Below are 19,373 nucleotides of genomic sequence, written 5' to 3'. Positions count from 1 at the left end.
AGTGGATGGCTCCACTTGGCCACAGCAGTCAGGCAGCCATGGGCAAATGCAGGGGGGAAAAGAAGGTTTGGGGAGGGAAGAGTGGAGGTTTTTGGGGGAAGGTTGGATGTGTGAGGGTGAGAAAGACAGGTTTAAGGAGAAGGTTTTGCATGGGGAAGAGTGTGGCCAGCAGGTCCAGGGAGGTGATCCTCCACTTGGCCCTAGTGAGGACACATCTGGAGTGCTGTGTTCAGGTCTGGGCTCCTCAGGTCAAGAAAGACAAGGAGCTACTGGAGAGGGTCCAGCAGAGGCCAAAGATGATGAGGGGTCTGGATCATCTCCCTCAGGAGGGGAGACTGGGAGCTGGACCTGTTCAATCTAGAGAAGAGGACAGCAGGAATCTCATCAATCTACACAAGTGTCTCCAAGGTGGGGGGGGTCAAGAGGATGGTGCCAGATTTTTGGTGTGCCCAGCAACAGGACAAGGAGCAATGGCCAGAAACTGAAATACAAAGAGTTCCACCTCAACATGAAGAAGAATCACAGAATCTGCTCAGTTGTAAGGGACCCACGGGGATCACCCCAATAATCCCACCAGGTGCCTTGTCCAAACGCCCCTTGAGCTCTGCCAGGTTTGGTGCAGGGCAGGAGCTGGACTCGATGATCCTTCACGGGTCCCTGCCTTCCCACTCGGTATATTCCGTGATTGCTCGTGGAGTTTCCTCTCTGCAGACCCTGACAGCCCACCTGGACACGATGCCGTGTCACCTGCCCTGGGTGACCCTGCCGTGCCAGGGAGCTTGGCCCGGGTGATCTCCAGCGCTCACCCCAGCCCGACCCAGGCTTCAGCCAGCGGGGAACACGAAGGATCACAGCGGGACGGAAGCTGTTCAGGAAACTCCCAATCCTCCGGAACCGGCTGTGAGGAAGCGGAAAGGGAGGAGCGGGGCCAGGCGGCGGCCGTGGCCATGGCGGAGGGGTCGGAGGGAGGCGAGCCGGGATGCGAGCCGGGATCCGAGCCGGGATCCGAGCAGGGATGCGAGCACTACCGGCGGGGCTGCCGGCTGCGGGTGGGTGAGCGGGGCGGCCGTGCCGGGCTGCGGTGCCGCGGCCGCTCCGTGCCCCACTCCAGCTCCTGCCCTTCCTTTCCTTTCCCAGGCACCGTGCTGCGGGAAGCTGTACCCGTGCCGGCTGTGCCACGACGGCGCCGAGCAGCACCAGCTGGACCGGTTCCGGGTGTCCGAGGTGCAGTGCAGCCGCTGCCGCCTGCTGCAGAAGGTGGGGCGGGCTCGGGTCACTGCGGGGCTCGGTTCAGGGAGCGCTCCCGGGATGCTGGGCCATCCGCATCCACCTCCGGACTGGGCTGGGGGGGGCTCAGGGCAGGTTTAGGGTGGATGGGAGGAGAAGGTTGTTCAGCCGGAGGGTGGTGAGGCACTGGAGCACGCTTCCCTCTGCCCCAATCCTGGCAGAGGGTGAGAGGTGTTTGGACAGGGCTCTCAGTACCTGGTGGGATGCTTGGAGCTGTCCTGTGCAGGGCTCAGCGTTGGACATACGGAACCTTGTGGTCCCTTTCCAGCTCAGGATATGCTGGGATCACAGAGCATATGGCACAGGGTTGTGTCCCAGGTGGTTTTGGAATATCTCCAGTGAGGGAGACTCCACAGCCTCTGTGGTCAGCCTGTTCCAGAGCACAGGAAGGAAGCTTTTCCTCCTGTTCGGGTGGAACTGCCTGTGTACCAGATCCTGCCCTTTGCCTCTTGGCCTATTTCTGGGCACCACGGAGCAGAGGCTGATTCCTTCCTCTTGGCACCTTCAGCACGCCTGCAGACATGGATTAGATCCCCTTATCAAGGCTGAACAGGCCCAGCTCCCTCAGCCTGTCCTCATAAGAGATGCTCCAGTCTGTCAGGAGCTTCCCTGCTCCAGGAGCTCCATGCCCCTCTGGGAGCCTCAGCACCCAGGATGTTCCTGTCCCCTCAGGCCCAGCAGCGCTGTGAGGGCTGTGACAACCTCTTTGGGGAGTACTACTGTGACATCTGCCACCTGTTTGACCGTGACAAGAAGCAGTACCACTGCGAGGAGTGCGGCATCTGCAGGTGAGTGCGGGCGGGGGCTCGGCTCCGCGGGGACCAGCCCTGCCCTGACACCTCTCTCCACAGGATTGGCCCCAAGGAGGATTTCTTCCACTGCTCCAAGTGTAATTTGTGCCTGAGCCTGAGCCTCCAAGGAAAGCACAAGGTGAGGATGCACTGCTTATCTCCATATCCTAAAAAGCAACAGCTTGAGCATGAAGCTGGTTGTGCCTCAGCTCCATCTGAGGCCACAGGAACAGGGAGAGCAGTGGGTTCTCCTTCTCTAAATTCACCTGACAGCAGTACAGATGCCACTAATTGAAGACATAAAAAATTTTGTATATTGGAACTTTACAACATAGAAAAACACAGAAAGCTGTACAGCAGGATAACGTTTTCTTTTCTTTTTCCATTTGCAAAGTGTATTGAAAATGTCTCCAGGCAGGACTGTCCAATATGTTTGGAGGTGAGCAGCTTCTTTTCATCTCCTGCATAACTCTGTGACCCTATTTTGAGTTGTGTCTGAACTAATTTTCTTCTCTCTTGTTTGATGTTTGCCTCCAAACAGGATATTCACACATCTCGTGTTGGAGCCCATGTTCTGCCATGTGGTCACCTTCTTCACAGGTAAAGCAGACACCTGAGAAAGGAAAATACCTGCTGCATTGTGTTGGGTGTTTGTTCAACAGCATTGTGTGCATAGCTGCTTGCAGCTGGTTTCTGAGGGACCTGCACTGTGGGGACAGCCTGTTTCACCAGCAAATATTTTCTTAAGGGGGGATGTCTTCCTTCTCAGTCAGTTTTGAAGCTCTCCTGTCACTTGGCCTAGGGATGTATTTAATTTCTGCCTGGGGCATACCTGAGTGGCTTATTCCCTTTGTGCAGTCCAGGTGTGTTGCCTGTCAGTAATTCCATTCTTCTTACTGGCCTGTGTTTCTTTTTCAGAACATGTTATGATGAAATGCTGAAGGAGTAAGTATTTCCACACACCTTTCTTCTCAATATTATCCTAAACATACTGCTTCAAGTGGTAAAAATTATGATGCCAATTCTGTACCAACTAATTCAAAGACAACTTCTAAAGGAATAAGGGGCATTTAATTTCCAATTCTGTTTGCAAGAACTTGCTGTTTCGTGGTGTTTGTTTGCCTGTACAATCTGAAACTTGTCTCTACGAATGGCCTCGCTTCATCTTCTGATTTAAACATTTCCCCCTCTCTGCCAGAGGCTACAGGTGTCCTTTGTGCATGCACTCAGCGTTGGACATGACCAGGTACTGGCGCCAGCTGGACAACGAGGTGGCGCAGACTCCCATGCCCACCGAGTACCAGAACATGATGGTGGAGGTAAGAGGTCAGCCTTGCTTGGCGTTCACGGCGCTGTGCCTCGGAGTTACCGGCAGCAGAGGGCACTAGGGACGTGTGCTGGATCAGAAGTCGGGCCAAGGGGTGGGGAATGATGAGGACAAGTCACGTGTAGGCTCAGGGTGTTCATCATTCCTGTTTCTGTGCGCACACCGCTGGTGCTGCAGCGTCTCCCTCCCTTCCCTGTGCAGATCCTTTGCAACGACTGCAATGCCCGCTCCACGGTGCAGTTCCACCTCCTGGGCATGAAGTGCCAGAGCTGTGAGTCGTACAACACCGCCCAGGACGGGCGGTGCCGGCTGTCCTTGGAGGAGCAGTGACCGGGATACGCGCGGCGTTCGGCCGGACGGCAACGCCGTGCCCTGGGAGAGACTGTTTTGCCAACAAAGCAACTCTTGGCAGTAAGAATTCCAGTATTCCGAGCTCAAGGAGTCCTTTACTGCGTCAGGGAGGAGGCAGATGAGAAGAGCAGCAGGAGGAAATGTGACCAGCAGCTGATGCAGCAGCAGGAGGAGTTTTGGGGGCAGCTGAAGGGGAAGGGAGGTGGAGGTGCAGCTCCCAGGGAAAATGGGTCACTTTGAGAGGCACTGCCATCCACAGGGTTGTGTGAGGACGTGGTGTTCCCTGGGAACTGTGTGTGCCAGGACCCCAGACACACCTGCACAGGGGCAGCGGGCAGGAGTGGCATCCTTGGCTCCCTTCATTGTCACCTGTGTGTACAGAATTCCCTTGAAACAAGGGAGTGAATTGCCCTGACTGCTGGGATGAACAGCTGGAAGATCCAGGTGCAAAGATCCAGGTCCTCTTTCCTCTGGACCCCCATCCTGACTTGCTGCCGTCCCTTCACTCAGATTCCTTTTCCATCCGCAGTCGCTTTTTCCCCATTTCTTCCTCATGTTGCCCTGGGTTTTAGACACATACACAGCTCGGTTTTGCTGGTTAAAGTACCTAAAGTGAAGCACATCCTTCCCATCAGGCTGGGCCTGAGATGCTCACTGGAATAACAGCATTCCAGAGGTGCAGAGACCAATTTTCTGTGGTTTTGGCATTTGTTAATGGTAGAGCTTCACTGGGGGGAGAGAATGGGGGGCAAACGACTGCCTTTTAAAATAAATAAAAACCCCAACCCCACCCTTCTGCCTGAGGTGTTTTGCAGTCTTAAATATTGCAGAAAGTTGATGATTTCTGTGAATTTCACATACAGATACTTTACAGTAATAAGATACAAAAAAGGATCAGTTACTCTTCAGGTTGTACCTACTCATTTTTTAACTTGTTCTGTTGTAAAATGAGCTTTTCTTAATCCAACAGTGCTCCCTTCTGTATGGAATATTTAGGATTTGGATGATAGCTATTGTAGCTTGGCTTGACTGGGGTATCTTTTTCTGGAGCTCTTTTCTCACTGCTATAAATAAATGTAAAATAAGGTCTCTATTAAAATAAACAAATGACAGTGTGCGTGATGTGCTCTTCTTTCACACACGTACTCCTGGAAATTCCCAGCTGAGTTTAAACCATGATTCAGTGCTGGAAAATAGTTGGATGTGGAGAGGTGTGAGGCCTGAAACACTGCTAGGAAAATAAGTGCTTTATTTTTACAAGCTCCTGTGTTTTGATATTTTTGTTTTCTGGTACAAGCAAGCCTCCCTGCTGCTTTGGTTGGCTCCTGGTGACTGCAGCTCCTTTCCTGGATGGAGACCTGCTCCCAGGTAAGCCTGGAAGTGCCACTGGGGCTCCCATCAGCCTGCAGGAGCTGTCATCCCAGAAAATTCTGGCCAAATAGCCTTGGAGTGTGTTGCTAATGGTAAAACCATGCTGGTCAAGTCCACAACCAAGCAGGTTTGCTGTTAAATGGGAAACTAATTTTATTCTAATTATTAATTGGAAATATTCCTGTTTGGCTTCCAACCACAAGAGGAGGCTGAAAGAAAACCCTTAGTTGAGCTGAGCTTTGGGAGAGCAGCTCCTGCTGAACTTTGGTATTGGGAAGGAGAGTAATTCATGGTGTGGGATCCAGGTAATTTTGACCTTTTAGCTTTCCTGTTTTTGGTGTTTGCCTCTGGAAAGTTTTGCACGAGGGAATAGGAATGCTGAGGGAATGCTGAACCACTGTTTGGTGTGTTTATCTTGGCACTGAGCCCTGAACTCCCTTTGCCAGGGAATAAATCCCACAGCAGGAACAGGAATGGCATTTTCAGGGGATAAGGGACAATGGAGGAGATAAAGACAGGCAAGGAGCTGCTTTTATGGGATGGGAGGTGCTGAAGGGAGCTTTGCTGCCCTGTCCATGGAGATGCAGCTGATGGGAGCAGGAAGGATGCTCGGATCAGGATGCTGAGATGATCCTGGCGTGGAAGCAGCAGCTGCCTTGGCCAGAGCTTGCCCACACTCCGTGGCACCCGGAATCCTGCCTTGCTCACCTGTCCAGGCCAGAATCAGGAGCAGATAGGATTGTTGCTGCTTTGTGGGGAAAATGTGGAGCTCCAGCAGGCGCAGGGACTGCAGCTGCACACAAGGTCACGGAGCTATTAATGAAGCCAGGGCCTGCCAAGGTACCAGGACTCAGGAGAGGGGCTCAGGGAGGGCAGCACATGGAACAATGCTGGGCTGGGCTGTGGGGAATGGGGATCCCCAATCTGGGGCTGGTTTGATGCCTCTGTTGTGGCTCATTTGGGATGGAAGTGGGAGTGTTGTGTGTTAAACCTCAGGTTCGGCCACCCTGTGGCTTTCCCGGTGCTGATGTTTACAGAGGAACCATCTGGTTTTAAATTTCCAGCTGGAAGGAACGCAGTGAGGGAGAGGCTCCTCGTGTCGTGCTATTTATACCCCAGAGGGGCAGCCGAGCTTCTGCAGATCCCAGCTCAGCCCAGGGGTGTGCCAGGACCGGTTTCCTTGGATTTCCTCCTTCGTGGTCCCAGCTGGGGCTGGGTTCTGACACCTGAACCGATTCCTGTGCCCAAGAAGCAGCCAGGAGGCTGCAACCAGGAGCTGCTCATTGCTGCTCACTCCGGTAACTCCACCAGGAGCCCGAGGAGATGACGCTTGGAAACATGGATGATCTATGGGAATAGTCACAAATGAGCCAAACAAGAGCATAATTAGGGAGGCCAGAGGGAGTCTGGAAGCGGTGATAAAGCAGCTCTGCAGCTCTGCAGCGAGGACAAGGCGGGAGACCTGGAGCGGGATCGCGTCATTCCCGGTGCCCGCGGGGTTGGGGAATGGGATGTTCCGCACGGAGCTATGCGAGCTATTTTATTTCTGTATAAATAAAATATCTCTGAGATGAAACGGAGCCAAAGGGGGGGTGGAGGGGGGGAGGAAAGGGAGGTGGAATTGAGCCAGAGTTGTGGGAGCCGTTGGGAGAAATGGGAATTTGCTGGTTTTGCAAATAAAACAAGCTGGTAGCTGGGCTAAGCCCATTGTTTTTTAAAAGAGAAGGAAGAAAGGCCTTTTTTATGGCATGGCCTGGTTGCTTTTTCCTCTTTTGCCCTGCTATACTCATGTGGGACAGAATCCAGAGGGTCTGAGTTGGGAATGGGAGAGGGGTGTTTGAAACCATTGTCTGGAACACAGGCATCCTCCCTCTGAGGGCATGACCCCCCAAAATCAAGTGCTTTTCCATTTGGCAAACCCATCTGTTATTCCCTAGGTTGCCCTGTGCCTTGGCTTGTGCTGGCAAACAGTCCTGCAGATGGAAGCACATCATCCATGTCCGTATCATCCATGTCTCTGGGCAGCTGCACTGGGAATAAAGGTACTGGGGTGGTGTCTGATCCCAGGGAAGTGAGGAACCTGTTTTCACCCCGGGATATCCCAAAAAATATGTGCAGTTTCTTCCTTGCATGGTAGTCATTTTGAGGATTCCGGGAGCAGCAAAACTGACACCCCATTTCTGTCCTCCTTCACGAAAAAGGAGTTTATTCCCTTGGGGTTATATACTTCTGAGTGAAGGTGATGGCTTTTCCTCTGCCTTTATTCCCTCAGCTTAGCAGCAGCAGCATAACACCCAATTTGTTTCCAGAGAAGAAGGGTGGTGTTTTAACTCCATTCATGATTTTTCTTAGCCAAGGCAACCTAATTTGCTGCTTCTTAGGTGCCAAAAAGGTGAAAAGGAATTTTGCTCATCCTAAGCATCTTCAGAGCCTGTGCTTCCCTGTGTGTGCTCCCAGCCCCAACAGTTTTCCAGGCTGGCTCTGGTTGGGAGGGGCAACAACCATTCCCAGGTTTATTTTCCTGTTTTCACCAAGTTTGAACTAAAAAGAAGTTGAGGGACACGCAGCACAGTTGAAAGGATGGAGCCCTGAACAGGCTGGAAAAGGAAAATGCCCAATGATTGCACTTCCTTTTGGGGAGCAGAGCTGCCCTCATTTCTCCCGACCTCTCCAGGTGCCTGTTGTGGTTTATTGCGCTCACTTAATGGAAATCCGGAGATGATGCATCTCTGGCAGGAAGCAATCATGGGAACGCCCCAAGCTTTGATGTTTCCAGGGATGCTCCATTTAGGAGTCAGGGTGAACAGCAGAGCCTGTTCCCAAGCCTGCAGCACCTGTACTGGGGCACCCCAAAAGTTTGCAGTGCCATTTAGCGCTGCTGTATTTATTAAGGTCACATGGACTGAGGGCTTTGCTTTCCACTTCCAGGGAATTTAGCCAGAGGGAGAAGTGGCTGAGCATCCCCTTCCCAAACCAGCTCTGCCATCAGCCACCCCCAGCCTTCCCACACTAAAAGCTGAACACAAATTGGGGATTAAAAGAACACTCTGCTGTATTTTAGCAGCCAAGTTTTTTAAGGAATGGAAACAAAGCTGTGGAGCAAGCAGCCACGTGTGAAATGGATGGTCAGTGCATCTTCCCGTGGCCTCCTGGGCTGCTTTTGGGACCAAAACCCCCACGATTAAATGGGAAAAAATTAAATTAGGAACTTCTGCATGGAAACACCTGCAGGAAAAGAAAGGGAGCAGTGGCTGAGCAGCCCCATAGCTGCTCGTGGTTCCTGGTGAGACAAGGCGAAGGATTTCATAGCAGAGCAACACAGGGAAGTGATTTTGGGGAAAGGGACACGTGAAAGCACAGGAGACCCTGGCACACTGCTGGCTCTGGCTCAGCAGCCCCCCACTCCCCCCAAATCACAGAGCAGCAGCATTTCAAAGGATGCCACAGCACTGGCTGAGCCTCCATCCTCTCCCTTGACCTCCCCAGCCCTTCCCCCTGGGGAATTTGGGTTCCCTTGTCTACAACAAGTGGCTGACCTGCCCCAGGACCTGGTTTCCTGCTCAAAGGCCAAAATTCAGGTTTATTGTCAGCACTGCACACCCGCCCTCCAGTTCCTGTCATCCACCAGACCCGTGGTAATCCTGCCTGAGGCAGGGGCTCCGTGCCCGGCATCTCCTCGACAGCGGATGCTCTGCTGCAGAAGCGCTTATAAATTAAGGGTTTATGGGGTTTTTTCTTCATCCCTGCTAGGAATCATCATAGAGAGGGTTGTTGTAGTTGCCCCAGGAGCCGTAGTCGTGGTCATCCAAAAGCCTTCCATAGGAGGAGTGCCTGCCAGGGAAAGCAAACCGGTTACTTGGAGGATTTATTTGTTATTTTGCCATGGGATGAAGAAATATTACTGCAAGGGCTCCCTAGGTCAAGCTTTGGGATATTTTAAGAGGAAGGACCAGGAGAAGTGGAGAGAAGCCCAGGTTGAATTTTGCCCCTGTTGAATGAGCCTGGACAGGGCAGGGAATTAAAACAAGACCTTTGCTCATCTCAGCTGTCAGCAAAGCCTCATTAGGGATGCTCAGCACTGGGCTCTGCCGCTGTTTATTGTCCCAGTGACAGCGAGACCCACGGCAGCAGCTTTCCCAAGGGATAATTACTGGTTATGACTAGGCTGAGCAGCATCTCTGGCATTTGAGCGAAGCTATTGTAAAATGAGGGATTGGAACTCTGCTTTCCAGTACAGGAGTGGTGAGAAACGCAGCCCTGCTGGCACCAGAGGTTGCACATCGCCCTGCCACGCTTCCTGGGACTTTGCATCACCCATGGGAGGGTGAGAGGGGCTGCAGGGAGCCTCAGGGAGGGGGGGCCACCCCAAAAGCAGCCTTACCTGATCTTGAGGTAGGCGGCTGCCCCGAACACCAGCACCACCACCACGATGACCGTCACGGTTATGGCCACGATGCTCCCTGTGGATGAAACACCACAGAGGGCAGAGTTCAGTCCCCACAATCCCAGCTCCACGGCACACATCCCACGTCCCAGCTGCTTCACCCACACCAGCCATCTCTGACAGGGGGAACGCTCCCTCACTGCTTCCCCTCTATTTTTGCAATGATCCCCTTCCCACAAATGCAGAGCAGGTGTATGTCAGATGAAACACAGCTGGACTTGGCTTGGGCACTTTTGATTCTCCTCCCAGCACTAGGCAGCATTTAGTGCTGAGCCAAGGCTAGAAAATGCTCCAGATCTCCCCTTTTCCAGCACTTTTAAGCTACCTGTGTTTGCACAAGGGGACGGGGAGAAGCTCAGTCAGCTTCCTGAGGTCTCCAGGAGGGACAATTAAAACCTACATCATCCTAATTCAGGCTGCACCCACCATCCAGCCGTTTGTTTCCTCTCATCCTTAAGTGTTTCAAGTCAAATTTAGAACTGAGGATTTTATTCACATCTCCAAGCAACCGAGATTTGTTATCTACCACTCCCGGGCTCTGCCGGAGGATCAGATGACACAGGCTCCTCCAGGAATTGTGCAGAATGATGCTCTCAGGAAGCAGACCACCTCTTCCCTTCCAACCTGGGGGTCTGCCTTTCCTATCTGAGCAGCCTGAGGCTGGAATTCTGTCTCTATGCACATGGGTGGTGCTCACCTGCGCTCAGGGCACGCGGCACCTCCTCCATGGTGACTCCAGTGGTTTTTTCCGAGGCTGTGGCCTCAGCTTCCGTGGGGCTCATCACAGTCACTGGGGGGGGTGTTGGCTCCATGGCCAGGCTCGATGCCATGGCCAGTGTCCCCAGGGAGGGGACATCCTTGGTCAGCAGCGGTGGCTGGGTAGCGCCAGGGCTCATGAGGACGGGTGTTGGGGACAAGCCCGTGCCAGGGGGTGAGTGGGGGTCGCTGGTGGGAAGGGAAGAGGGAGGTGACAGTGCAGCTGTGCCTGTGGGGCTGGAAGCTGCCCCCAAATCCATGGTGCTTCTCGCCAGGCTGGCAGTGTTGGCTGTCCGGAGAGCCGGGGCTGATTCCAAGGTGGGGCTGGAGGGCACGGAGGGATCGTCTGTGGTGGCCACGGTGACAGACACAGGAGCAGGGGACAGAGCTGCCACAGGGGTGCTGGCATTGTGGCCATCTCCCTCCAGGGGCCTGGAGGACGTCCCATCTGCAGAAGGTCCCGTGGACAAGGGTGGGGAGGGCTGGCCTGGAGCTGGTGTGGGGACATCCCTGGAGTCTGGTTTCACTGGGACACCCCCCCAGAGGAAGGGGGGCCGGATGGGGATGAGGGCTGATTCTGGGGAGCCATCACCCAGCCCTAGGAGTGAGACAAAGAAATGTTAGTGACAGGGCAATCCTTGGGGGCAAGCTGGTGTGTTTGGGAGAGCACTAAAGGGATGGGGAATAAAGCTGGAAATAAGTTTCGGGTTTAAAATGGTGGCAGCCTTCTGAAATGAAGAGAGGGGAAATACCTAGAGGTGAGGTTTAAACCAGACCAGTTGTCCTGGCATAAATCAGCCCCATTTCCCCCCCAGTTTGGAATGCCCCCATCCCAGATCACCCTCTCCATCCTCACAGCCTCTCCTCCCAGCAGCAGGGGAAGCTCCTCCTCACAGCAGCCACTGTGCAGCTGGGAATGATAACACAAGACGTCTCTTTCTCCTCTCCCCCCATTTCCTTGTGCATTCATTCCTTCGTCTCCATTTCTTAGCATGAAGATGAGTCATTTCTGCCTCTGTCCCCACCAGCTGACTGCTGGGGCTTTTCCCCCCTTTCCAGGGCTGAACTCAGCCCTGGTCCAGCACTGGCCCCTCAGTGGGATGAGGGAGGGGTGTGCCAGCACTGCATGACATCGGGAGGCATTTTTATGCCATGTGTTCATTTATTTACACCCCCAGAGCATCCCAAGCCCAGCACTGGGGAGAGCAGGAACTCACTCCAGCTGCAATGAACTAATCATGAGTGGGGAGGACAGAAACATTCAGTGCCTGTGTCTGGAAACAATGGGATCTGGCACGGGTGAGCAGGGACTCATTAATCCAGCCAAAATTTCTTTTTTTTGTTGTTTCTGTGGGTACCACGTGAAGGACCTCATTTTCCAAGCAAAGGGGTCTTGGAGGGAGGGCTGAGGCCGTGGCTGCTCTTCTGTCCTGAGGACAAGCACTTGGAGATGCCTCTAAGCTCTCACCCTCCTCAGGCTGAGGACACAAACCGTAGGGCAGGGGGGAGGAGAGGAATGACAAGCTGGAATCTGAATAATCCATGAGGCCACCACAGCAGCAGGAAGGCCTGGACCAAGGATCCTTCACACCAAGGTTCAGAATCCGTCTGTACTTCAATAATCCTTGCCCCAACACCCCTGGACCTTTCAGATTTCTCCAGCAGGTACCAGACAGCCCCTGCAGCCCAACCAGCTCATCAAGCACAGCAGGATCCTCCCAGGGCTGGGAGCCCCTCACAAGTTTGTCACCTCTGTCAGTGCAGATGCTCCCAGCCTCTCTCCTGATGTCCCAAAGTGCTTGGGGTCAGCAGAGCTCCCATGATCTGCCTGAACTCTGGAGGCAAACCAGTGAGGAGCTGGGGAAGCTGGCAGTGCTGCTAGCCTGGATGAGTCAGGAACTTTCTGATAATATCTGAGGGGTATAAATTCGGAGGCTGAGCCAGAACTGGAGGCAGGAACAATCTTTGGCTGCTGGCTGAGCGCTCCCGGCCAAGGAGGTCACAAGTCACGGGGACTCTTCCCAGGAGAGCGAGCTCAGCTCAGCCCAGGTCTTCCCTGCCTCTCCCTGTGAGCAATCCCTGCCTGTGCCTGTGCTATCCCCCTCCTCCTCCAGGCCATCAGCTCCACACGAGGTCTGGGCCCAGCCACTGCCCTTGGGGTCTCACCCAGAGGGGATAACCCCAGGAAATCCCAGCCATGATCCTGGAGGGAGTGCAGGCTGATCCTGAATGGAGTTGGGACCAAGGGACCAAAAGGGTGTCTGCAAGCCCTGTCCTCTTACCAGAGCATCTGAGAGGGAAAACCAAAACCAAAACAAAAACCAAGGAGAGTTTTTCCTTGTTTCCCCAACAGCAGGTCCGCAGGAGCTGCTGCTGGGAGCAGGAAGCAGAGCAGTGCCCTGGAACAAGGGACAAAACAGACAGCTACAGCTCTTCACTCAGGACCACACGACTTGAAAGGCTTAAAGCACCTCGAGCCCGGGCTGTCAGAGGGACTGAGGGATGTGTGCTCCCAGAGGATGCCGAGCATAGCTCAGCCCTGGGGAATTTGCTCATCTAATTCACTTAAGGCAGTTGACCACCCTGCTGGAATCCAGCACGGAGCGAGGCAGGGCACTGCCAGGATGAGGAGATCACCTAGGAAAGCAGTAGTGTCACCCTCCAGAGCCCCACAGGAGCTTTGGAAAGTCCTTTTCCTAGATTTTTGTCACCAGGAGCACAGAAAACAGCCAAGGGAAGAAGAACCCAAAGCTGTGTCATTCAAATACCCTGCTCTTGGGGAATATTAACCCTAATCATGTGCCAGCCTGAGGAATGAGCCTGATTTAGCTCTCTCCTACTGCCACGCTGCTCTCCTGCTCCTGCAAGCCACACAGAGGGGCAGGTCTTGCCCTTGCAGGAGCTGGGCCATGCTCATGCTCCTCTTGGGAAAGAGCTGCCTGACCTGGGCTGGCAGCCTCTTCAGAATGCATTTCCCAGGCACTCCAAAAGCCATTGCAGCAAATCCTAAATTGCTCTGCCAGCTGAAACGCAACATAAAAGCCACCAGAGAACTCCTCCAGCCCGAGTGAATGACATCAGACCCGAGCAGGCACGCTGCAGCAAACAAACATCCACTGATAAGGCAGAGATAGAGCTTTTAACAAGCTTCACTTCAGAACCCATCGCCTCTGACACAGCCACAGGAGATCCACATGACCTCACCCACACGCCTGCTCCCAGCCCAAATTAACTAAAGCACCCAAGCCCCAGCTGCAGCCAGGGATGCTCCTCCAGCAGCCAAGGCCAAAGGGATAATGAAAGTTTCCATAACACGGGTATTATTTGCTCTGCCTGCCAGCAGCAGATCCTGGCTGTACTGCACAAGGAGTCTCGTCACCTGTTCTGAACAAGGAATAAAACAGCAGGAGGAAAACAAGGAGAGCTGCAGGACATGCACAGCAGGCTGTGCTTGTGCAGGCAGCTTGGGTGCCTCTTTCTATGCCAGGTGAGCAGCTGGTTTTGGGACAAACACCCAAAAACCACAAGTAACCAAGACCATGCTTAAGCATCACTACTCTTTAAAGCAGAACTCTGTAGAAAGCTCAGTCTTTAATCACAAGGAGAGCAAAAAAAGACCTTTGGCTGGTCCTGTATTATCCTGCTCCTCACCAAATGCTGATGACAGAGCAGCCCTGAGTCCCCTGAGTGTGCCTTGGTTTATAACCAGGTTAAGTGATGCAGAGCAATAAAACAATCTATATTTAAATGTAAGTAAGGATTTCCTGCTCATGACCTCGTTGGCTCAGCTTTGCTCTCTGTGGCTGGGGATTCCCATAACTTATGCTGGGTTTTGGTAGCTCCCCTCCCCCTTGTTAATGCTCAGGTATAATTTTCATTGTGTTTCTTTGCTGTAAAACCAGCAGCATCTGGCTGTGGATGGCAAAAGCGCTCCTTAAAGTAGCTAGGACTAAGCCAAACTGGTTTTTGCTTTGGGTTCAACAAGTTTTTCCAGCTGTTCAGTCTTGCACTGCCTCACCTTCCCTGTCACCATGCAGTTTGGGATTTGGGGATGTTCAATTCTCCCTGGCTGGTGCATCTGGGGTTGTGATTGAGCTCTGTTCTGATGTGGGGCAAGGAACACAGAGGATGTGGTGGTTGGTTTGGGCCTTTAGCTTGGCTCGCTCTTTTCCTGGGGCACTGCTGTGGACTCCTGCCTCCTTATCCCCAACAAATAGGGATGATGGTCTGGGAGCAGCTCTGCAGGCTCTAAGCTGTGTCTCACACTCACCAAGTTTCTTGTGCAGCACCCAGCTGGATTAGTGATGGGAAATGTGACTCCTGGGGGTACCTCCAGCTTGAGGTGTGCAGCAGAGCTCCAGCACTGCATGTGAGTGCTGGTGATCCCCTGCTCTATCTCCTCTGTTTTCAGTGCCAGCTGGCCATGGTATGAAACCAGTTCTGAGAGGAGGAAGGAACCAAGGAAGAAAACCAGAGGCCAGAAGCACCAACAGGTAAAAGAAAAAGCTATTCCCTGTCCGTGTGAAGAAGCCAAGGCCATCAGATCCAATAAATCTGCAGTTGCTCTGATTTACTGGCAAGCCAAGCTGGCTTCCTGCATGATTAGTTTTATTCTGCTGCATGGTCGTTAAGGTGTTTAGGTCTAATTGCTCTGAAGGTTTCTGTAGCTAAGAGCAGCAGCTGCACCACAGAAATCCCTGCGCTGTGTCCGTGTGTCCCTCGCTGTGCCAGTCCTCTGTCTCAACCCTGCAGCTGGCCAGGATGTCCCTCCCTGAGGATGGGGCTGCTGCTGAGCCAGGGATCCACCTCCCTGGATGTGCCAGCACCTCTGGGAGCTGCGCAGCCTCTTGAAAAAGGGAAGAGCAAAATCCATGTGGATAAGTAAAGGGGGTCCTCCCTGGCTGGGGAGCAGCAGCTGCTCTTCTCCAGGCTGTTTTGTGGGAGCAAGGAGCTGATGTGGAGGCCTGGCTCACTCCTGCACCCCCTCCAGACCCTGAGGAATGCTGTTGCAGGCAGACTCCCCTTGAGGAAGCAGGAGGAAAGCTCCACCACCCTGCAGTCTCTGCTCTTCCCAGCTGAAAATAGCTTTTAAAATCCACATGGCTCCCTGCATGCTGCACTGTCCCTCTTCCTTGCCTGGGGTGGGTGTCCAGGCTCTTCCCAGGCACCAGGTGGCCCATGATCCAAACCCAGAGGTGAGGATTTTGGTGGCACAACAAACCCCCTCCACGCAAAGGAAGTGTGGTTTTACCCCCACCAAAGCTAAGTGTTGCTTAATTATGCAAATCATGAAGCCCTTGATCCTGATGCTGCTATGGAATTATTGCAGAAAAGGAGGTGAAAAGGAATTTTTAGGTGTTTTTTTTTCTTCTGAGAGTGACAAAACACCCTCTGGCTGGTGGTCAGAGGTGTCTTGTGAGGACCTGGGGTGGAAGGCAATAGCACTTTCTGAAATGATTGTTTAAACAAAAAATACATGAAGTATTTCAAGTTATATTCTGGAAACATGCAAACAGGTGTTATGCTGTGCTGATTTCCCTGGGGAAGGGGATGAGGGATCCCATGGGAAGGGATGTTCTGTGTGGTCTCCTTGGGCTGGGGCCTGGCAGATGCACCTGCCTGCTTGGGACAGCACACAGCACTTTTTCCCAGGCACATATCTGGCTCTGGAGCCAGACAGGAGTTTTGCAAGAAGCAGCTCTGCTCAGGTGAAACTCCCCAGTTCCATAATTTTCCTGGCTGGCTGCTAATTAGCTCTCCTAGGTGCAGCTTCCAACATGCATCAGTCCCATTCCAGCCCCTCCCAGGGGGAGAAGCAGCCAGGTTTGGCAGAGGAATTTCAGAGCATCCTCTGCTATTAGAGGCTGATTGCTCATTGGGGCTGGGAGAGGGGATAATTACCCAGCTCCCTTGTCCTTCAGCTCATGGGGGAGAAGAGTGCTTATGGATTTGCCTCCTCAATGACAGCTTAAAACAGCCCATGAGGCTCTGAGAGCCCAAAAAGCAGCTCTTCCACCCCGGAGTCTCCATGAAGAAGCACTCAAAACGTTAAAAACCAAGAGCTGCCTCTAAAAGGTACTTAAAAATGGCTCAGCTGGGGCACAGGGGGATTGCTGAAGGGGAGAGTGGGCTCGGGGCTGGGCACCACGTCAGGAAAGCAAAGCAGGTTTCAATTTACATCCAGAGTAAGGAGTAATAACAGGATAAAAACTTCCTTGTGTGAGACGCTGTTATTTCATTACGTGGCCAGGCAAAGCCCAGACTTATTTTACTCCTGGCCAGTGACGTCCTCACTGTCATTTAGTCCTGAAGAATGAGCTTGAAGGGTATTTAAATCGTGCTTTGTGTTTCCTCCCAAGTGATGTGTATATATATATATCAGTTTATAAATTTATGTATGTATGTATTTATGTATGTATACACAGTTTTTTGGTTTGCTGGGGTTTTTTTAAGAATTTTTTCAGTGGGGACAAAAATGTTCTAGAAAGCATCTGAAAGATGCTTTAGGGGCATTTGGGAGCAGCCTGAGAGCCATGGGACCACAGTCCAGGGAAATCTTTTCTGTTTTTTCTGCCAAGCCTGGCTGGCGTTGGTGCTTTAAAGAGGGATGGTCGTGGGAACAGCTCTGGGTTTGGCCCGGGCGCTGGGAAAAACCCGCCTCCCAACCCCAAAGGTTGACTCCCAGCAGAGACTGGCTGCTTTGGGGGCAAATTTGGGCCAGGCAGGGGCCCGTGAAGGAGGAGAAAAAGCATCCCCAGCATCCCTGTGGAGCAAAATGCTCATCCCCATCCCTCCCAAATGCATTTGCTCGGAAAGCACAGATCAGGAGCTCGCTGGCAAATTCCCCTCTGGGTCCTGCAGCCGCGACCTGGCGAGCTCGGGGGGCTCGGGGGGCTCGGTGCTGGCTGCGGGCTGTGCCAGGGAGCTCAGCCCCGGCCCGGCCGCGTCCCCCCGCCGGCAGCAATGTGACAGCGACAGCCCAGCCCATGGAGCTCTCCTCGCGCGCGTCCCCGGTTATGCAAGTGTGTTTTCCATGCTCCCAGCGAGCGGCTCCTCGTGTTTATTAAAAGGAGGGTGACCCGCGGCCGCTGTCGCATCAGGCGGGGACGGAATCTCCGCTGATGTCTCGGTGGGGGCAGATGTCGGAGCGGGTGTTCCTGCGGGATAGGGAGGCTGGTGCCGCCGGGGGGAGATGGCTCAAGCTGGGGGGGAAAGCGCCAGGGGCTGGGGGCGTGAGAGGCTCCGCTCAAAGCCAGGCAGAGCCATAAAAGCTCCTTGGAAGCAGTGACCGCGGAGCGAGGGGGATGTGGGGCTGGGGGTGAGTCCAGCCCGGGCAGGGGGTGACCGTGAGGAGACTCCGGTGGTCCCATCAAGTTGTCCTCCTTCAAGGCACTCGGGGACTCTGCTGGGGACGCCTCCGAGGGGCGAGGGGTGAGGGAAAGAAGGGTGAAACACCTCTCGCCCGGCCGCACCGGTGTCATTGGCGGTGACCCCCCTGACGGAGGGGGTGTGAGTGCGACCCGCGGTGAGGGCTGGCTCTGCGGAGCCCTTCTCCGGGAAGGAGCCGGGCTGTCCCCGCCAAACCCGGGGCTGCCTCCTGCCCCGTGCCCCCCGCATCGCTCCCAGCCCGACACCGGCGGGTCCCCGGCGTGTCCCCCCTGCCCGTCCCGGTGCGGCGGCGGGCGCTTACCTGCCGGGAGGAGGAGGAGGGCGAGGAAGAGGAGGCGGCAGCAGCAGCCCATGGTGCCGGCGGCGCTGGCAGCCGCGGCAGAAGGGACGCACCGCCCGGCCCCGCCACCGCCCGGCAAAGCCCGGCCCCCGCCACCGCCTCCCGCCCGCGACCGGCACACAGCGGCACCTGCCGGCCCTGGACACCGCGGGGATGGGCCCTGGACACCGCGGGGATGGGCCCTGGACACCGCGGGGATGGGCACTGGACACCGCGGGAAGGGGCACCGGCACCGCCAGGAATGGGCACCGGCACCGCCGGGATGCGGGGCAACAGGCGCACCGTGCCGGGGGCTGGCACTGGGACGGGATATTGGGACCAGTCCGCCCGCCTGGCATGAGGCACTGGGCACTCAGCACTGCGCTGGGTGGTGGGACCAGTCGCCCTGTCCTGGGATGAGGCGCTGGGAGTGGATGCTGAGTGGGTATCACACACTGAGGGCATGGGATGCTCTTGTAGCAGCCGGTGACATCCATCTGGAGCGCTCTGTGTCGCTGCCTCTTGTCCCTCTTTATCCTCAGGGCCGTGCCGGCTCCTGCCTGAAAATAATGGTGATGTCCTGGCACAGGCTGCCCAGAGAAGCTGTGGCTGCCCCATCCCTGGAAGTGTTCAAGGACAGGTTGGGGAAGGCTCGGAGCAACCTGGTCTAGTGGAAGATATCCCTGCCCATGGCAGCAGGGCTGGAACAAGAAGAGCTTTAAGGTCCCTTCCAAAAAAAGTCTGTTCTGTGATTCCATGGTTCTGGAGCTCCTGGGGATCCCTTTGCTTGCTCCGTAGAGGGGATCTGGTGCCTGTGGTGAGGGACAACCCAGGTACATTAACTAAGGGGAGCCAGCCAGAGCCGGGCAGTCAGGGCCTTTCCACAGCACGAACAGCTCCCAAAATGCAGCTCCCAGTGCCCAAAGGCCCAGCCAGGAGTCACCTGTAGCACAGCAGGAGGCACAAGGACCATTTCTTTACCTCTTGCCCTCTGGAAAGAGCTGTGCTCTGGGTGAAATATTTTCAGGCTGAACTCATCCTCACCAGGCTTTTGCATGGTCACTAATGGAAAAGGATTTACAGAGCCCAAGCTGGAGCTGAGCTATCTTTAACTGGGGTTACTCAGCCCTCTACTCTGTTGTATTGTGTGGCGTTTTCTCAGGATGGATCCTGGCTCTGGGCCTAAAACAGCAGGACACAAAATCCAAGTCAGCTGGCATCCCTGAGGCAGAAGGGTGTCGGGCGGTGCCAGCATCCCAGCTCTCCTTGAAGCCTTTCCTCTGCTGGGGAGGAGGCAAAGCGATGCTGTTGTTGCTGCGGGAGCTTGGTGCCGTGGGA

The 19,373-nt window shown here is 54.3% G+C and overlaps 2 protein-coding genes across 2 annotated transcripts; one reads left to right on the top strand and one right to left on the bottom strand.

Annotated features, from left to right (window-relative positions):
- The first annotated feature begins 149 nt into the window (after nucleotides 1–149).
- RCHY1 (ring finger and CHY zinc finger domain containing 1) lies at nucleotides 150–4,640 on the top strand. Its single transcript, XM_033059935.2, has 10 exons — nucleotides 150–203; nucleotides 612–1,049; nucleotides 1,138–1,257; nucleotides 1,960–2,075; nucleotides 2,139–2,217; nucleotides 2,473–2,517; nucleotides 2,620–2,678; nucleotides 2,997–3,023; nucleotides 3,277–3,397; nucleotides 3,607–4,640. Exons 1-10 carry the CDS (start codon nucleotides 150–152, stop codon nucleotides 3,733–3,735), a joined length of 1,188 nt encoding a protein of 395 aa, XP_032915826.1. The 3' UTR covers nucleotides 3,736–4,640.
- A 3,514-nt stretch (nucleotides 4,641–8,154) lies between these two features.
- Nucleotides 8,155–18,130, bottom strand: PARM1 (prostate androgen-regulated mucin-like protein 1). The gene is made up of 4 exons (XM_033060495.1): nucleotides 18,018–18,130; nucleotides 10,269–10,925; nucleotides 9,509–9,587; nucleotides 8,155–8,958 (listed from the first exon to the last, which is right to left on the bottom strand). Exons 1-4 carry the CDS (start codon nucleotides 18,067–18,069, stop codon nucleotides 8,874–8,876), a joined length of 873 nt encoding a protein of 290 aa, XP_032916386.1. The 5' UTR covers nucleotides 18,070–18,130; the 3' UTR covers nucleotides 8,155–8,873.
- Between the last annotated feature and the right edge of the window lie 1,243 nt (nucleotides 18,131–19,373).

This window comes from Catharus ustulatus, chromosome 5, assembly GCF_009819885.2.
Source record: "Catharus ustulatus isolate bCatUst1 chromosome 5, bCatUst1.pri.v2, whole genome shotgun sequence".
NCBI classification, from domain to species: Eukaryota; Metazoa; Chordata; class Aves; order Passeriformes; family Turdidae; genus Catharus; species Catharus ustulatus.
This window is presented reverse-complemented; position numbering and strand designations above follow the sequence as displayed.

Coding starts and splice junctions, on each gene's coding strand:
- RCHY1 (XM_033059935.2), top strand. CDS start 150: ATGGGGAAGAGTGTGGCCAGCAGGTCCAGGGAGGTGATCCTCCACTTG. Junction 204..611: donor TGATCCTCCACTTGGCCCTA/GTGAGGACACAT, acceptor GAGCTCTGCCAG/GTTTGGTGCAGGGCAGGAGC. Junction 2,679..2,996: donor TGTGGTCACCTTCTTCACAG/GTAAAGCAGACA, acceptor TTTCTTTTTCAG/AACATGTTATGATGAAATGC.
- PARM1 (XM_033060495.1), bottom strand. CDS start 18,069: ATGGGCTGCTGCTGCCGCCTCCTCTTCCTCGCCCTCCTCCTCCTCCCG. Junction 9,588..10,268: donor GCCGCGTGCCCTGAGCGCAG/GTGAGCACCACC, acceptor TTTCATCCACAG/GGAGCATCGTGGCCATAACC. Junction 8,959..9,508: donor GCCGCCTACCTCAAGATCAG/GTAAGGCTGCTT, acceptor TTTCCCTGGCAG/GCACTCCTCCTATGGAAGGC.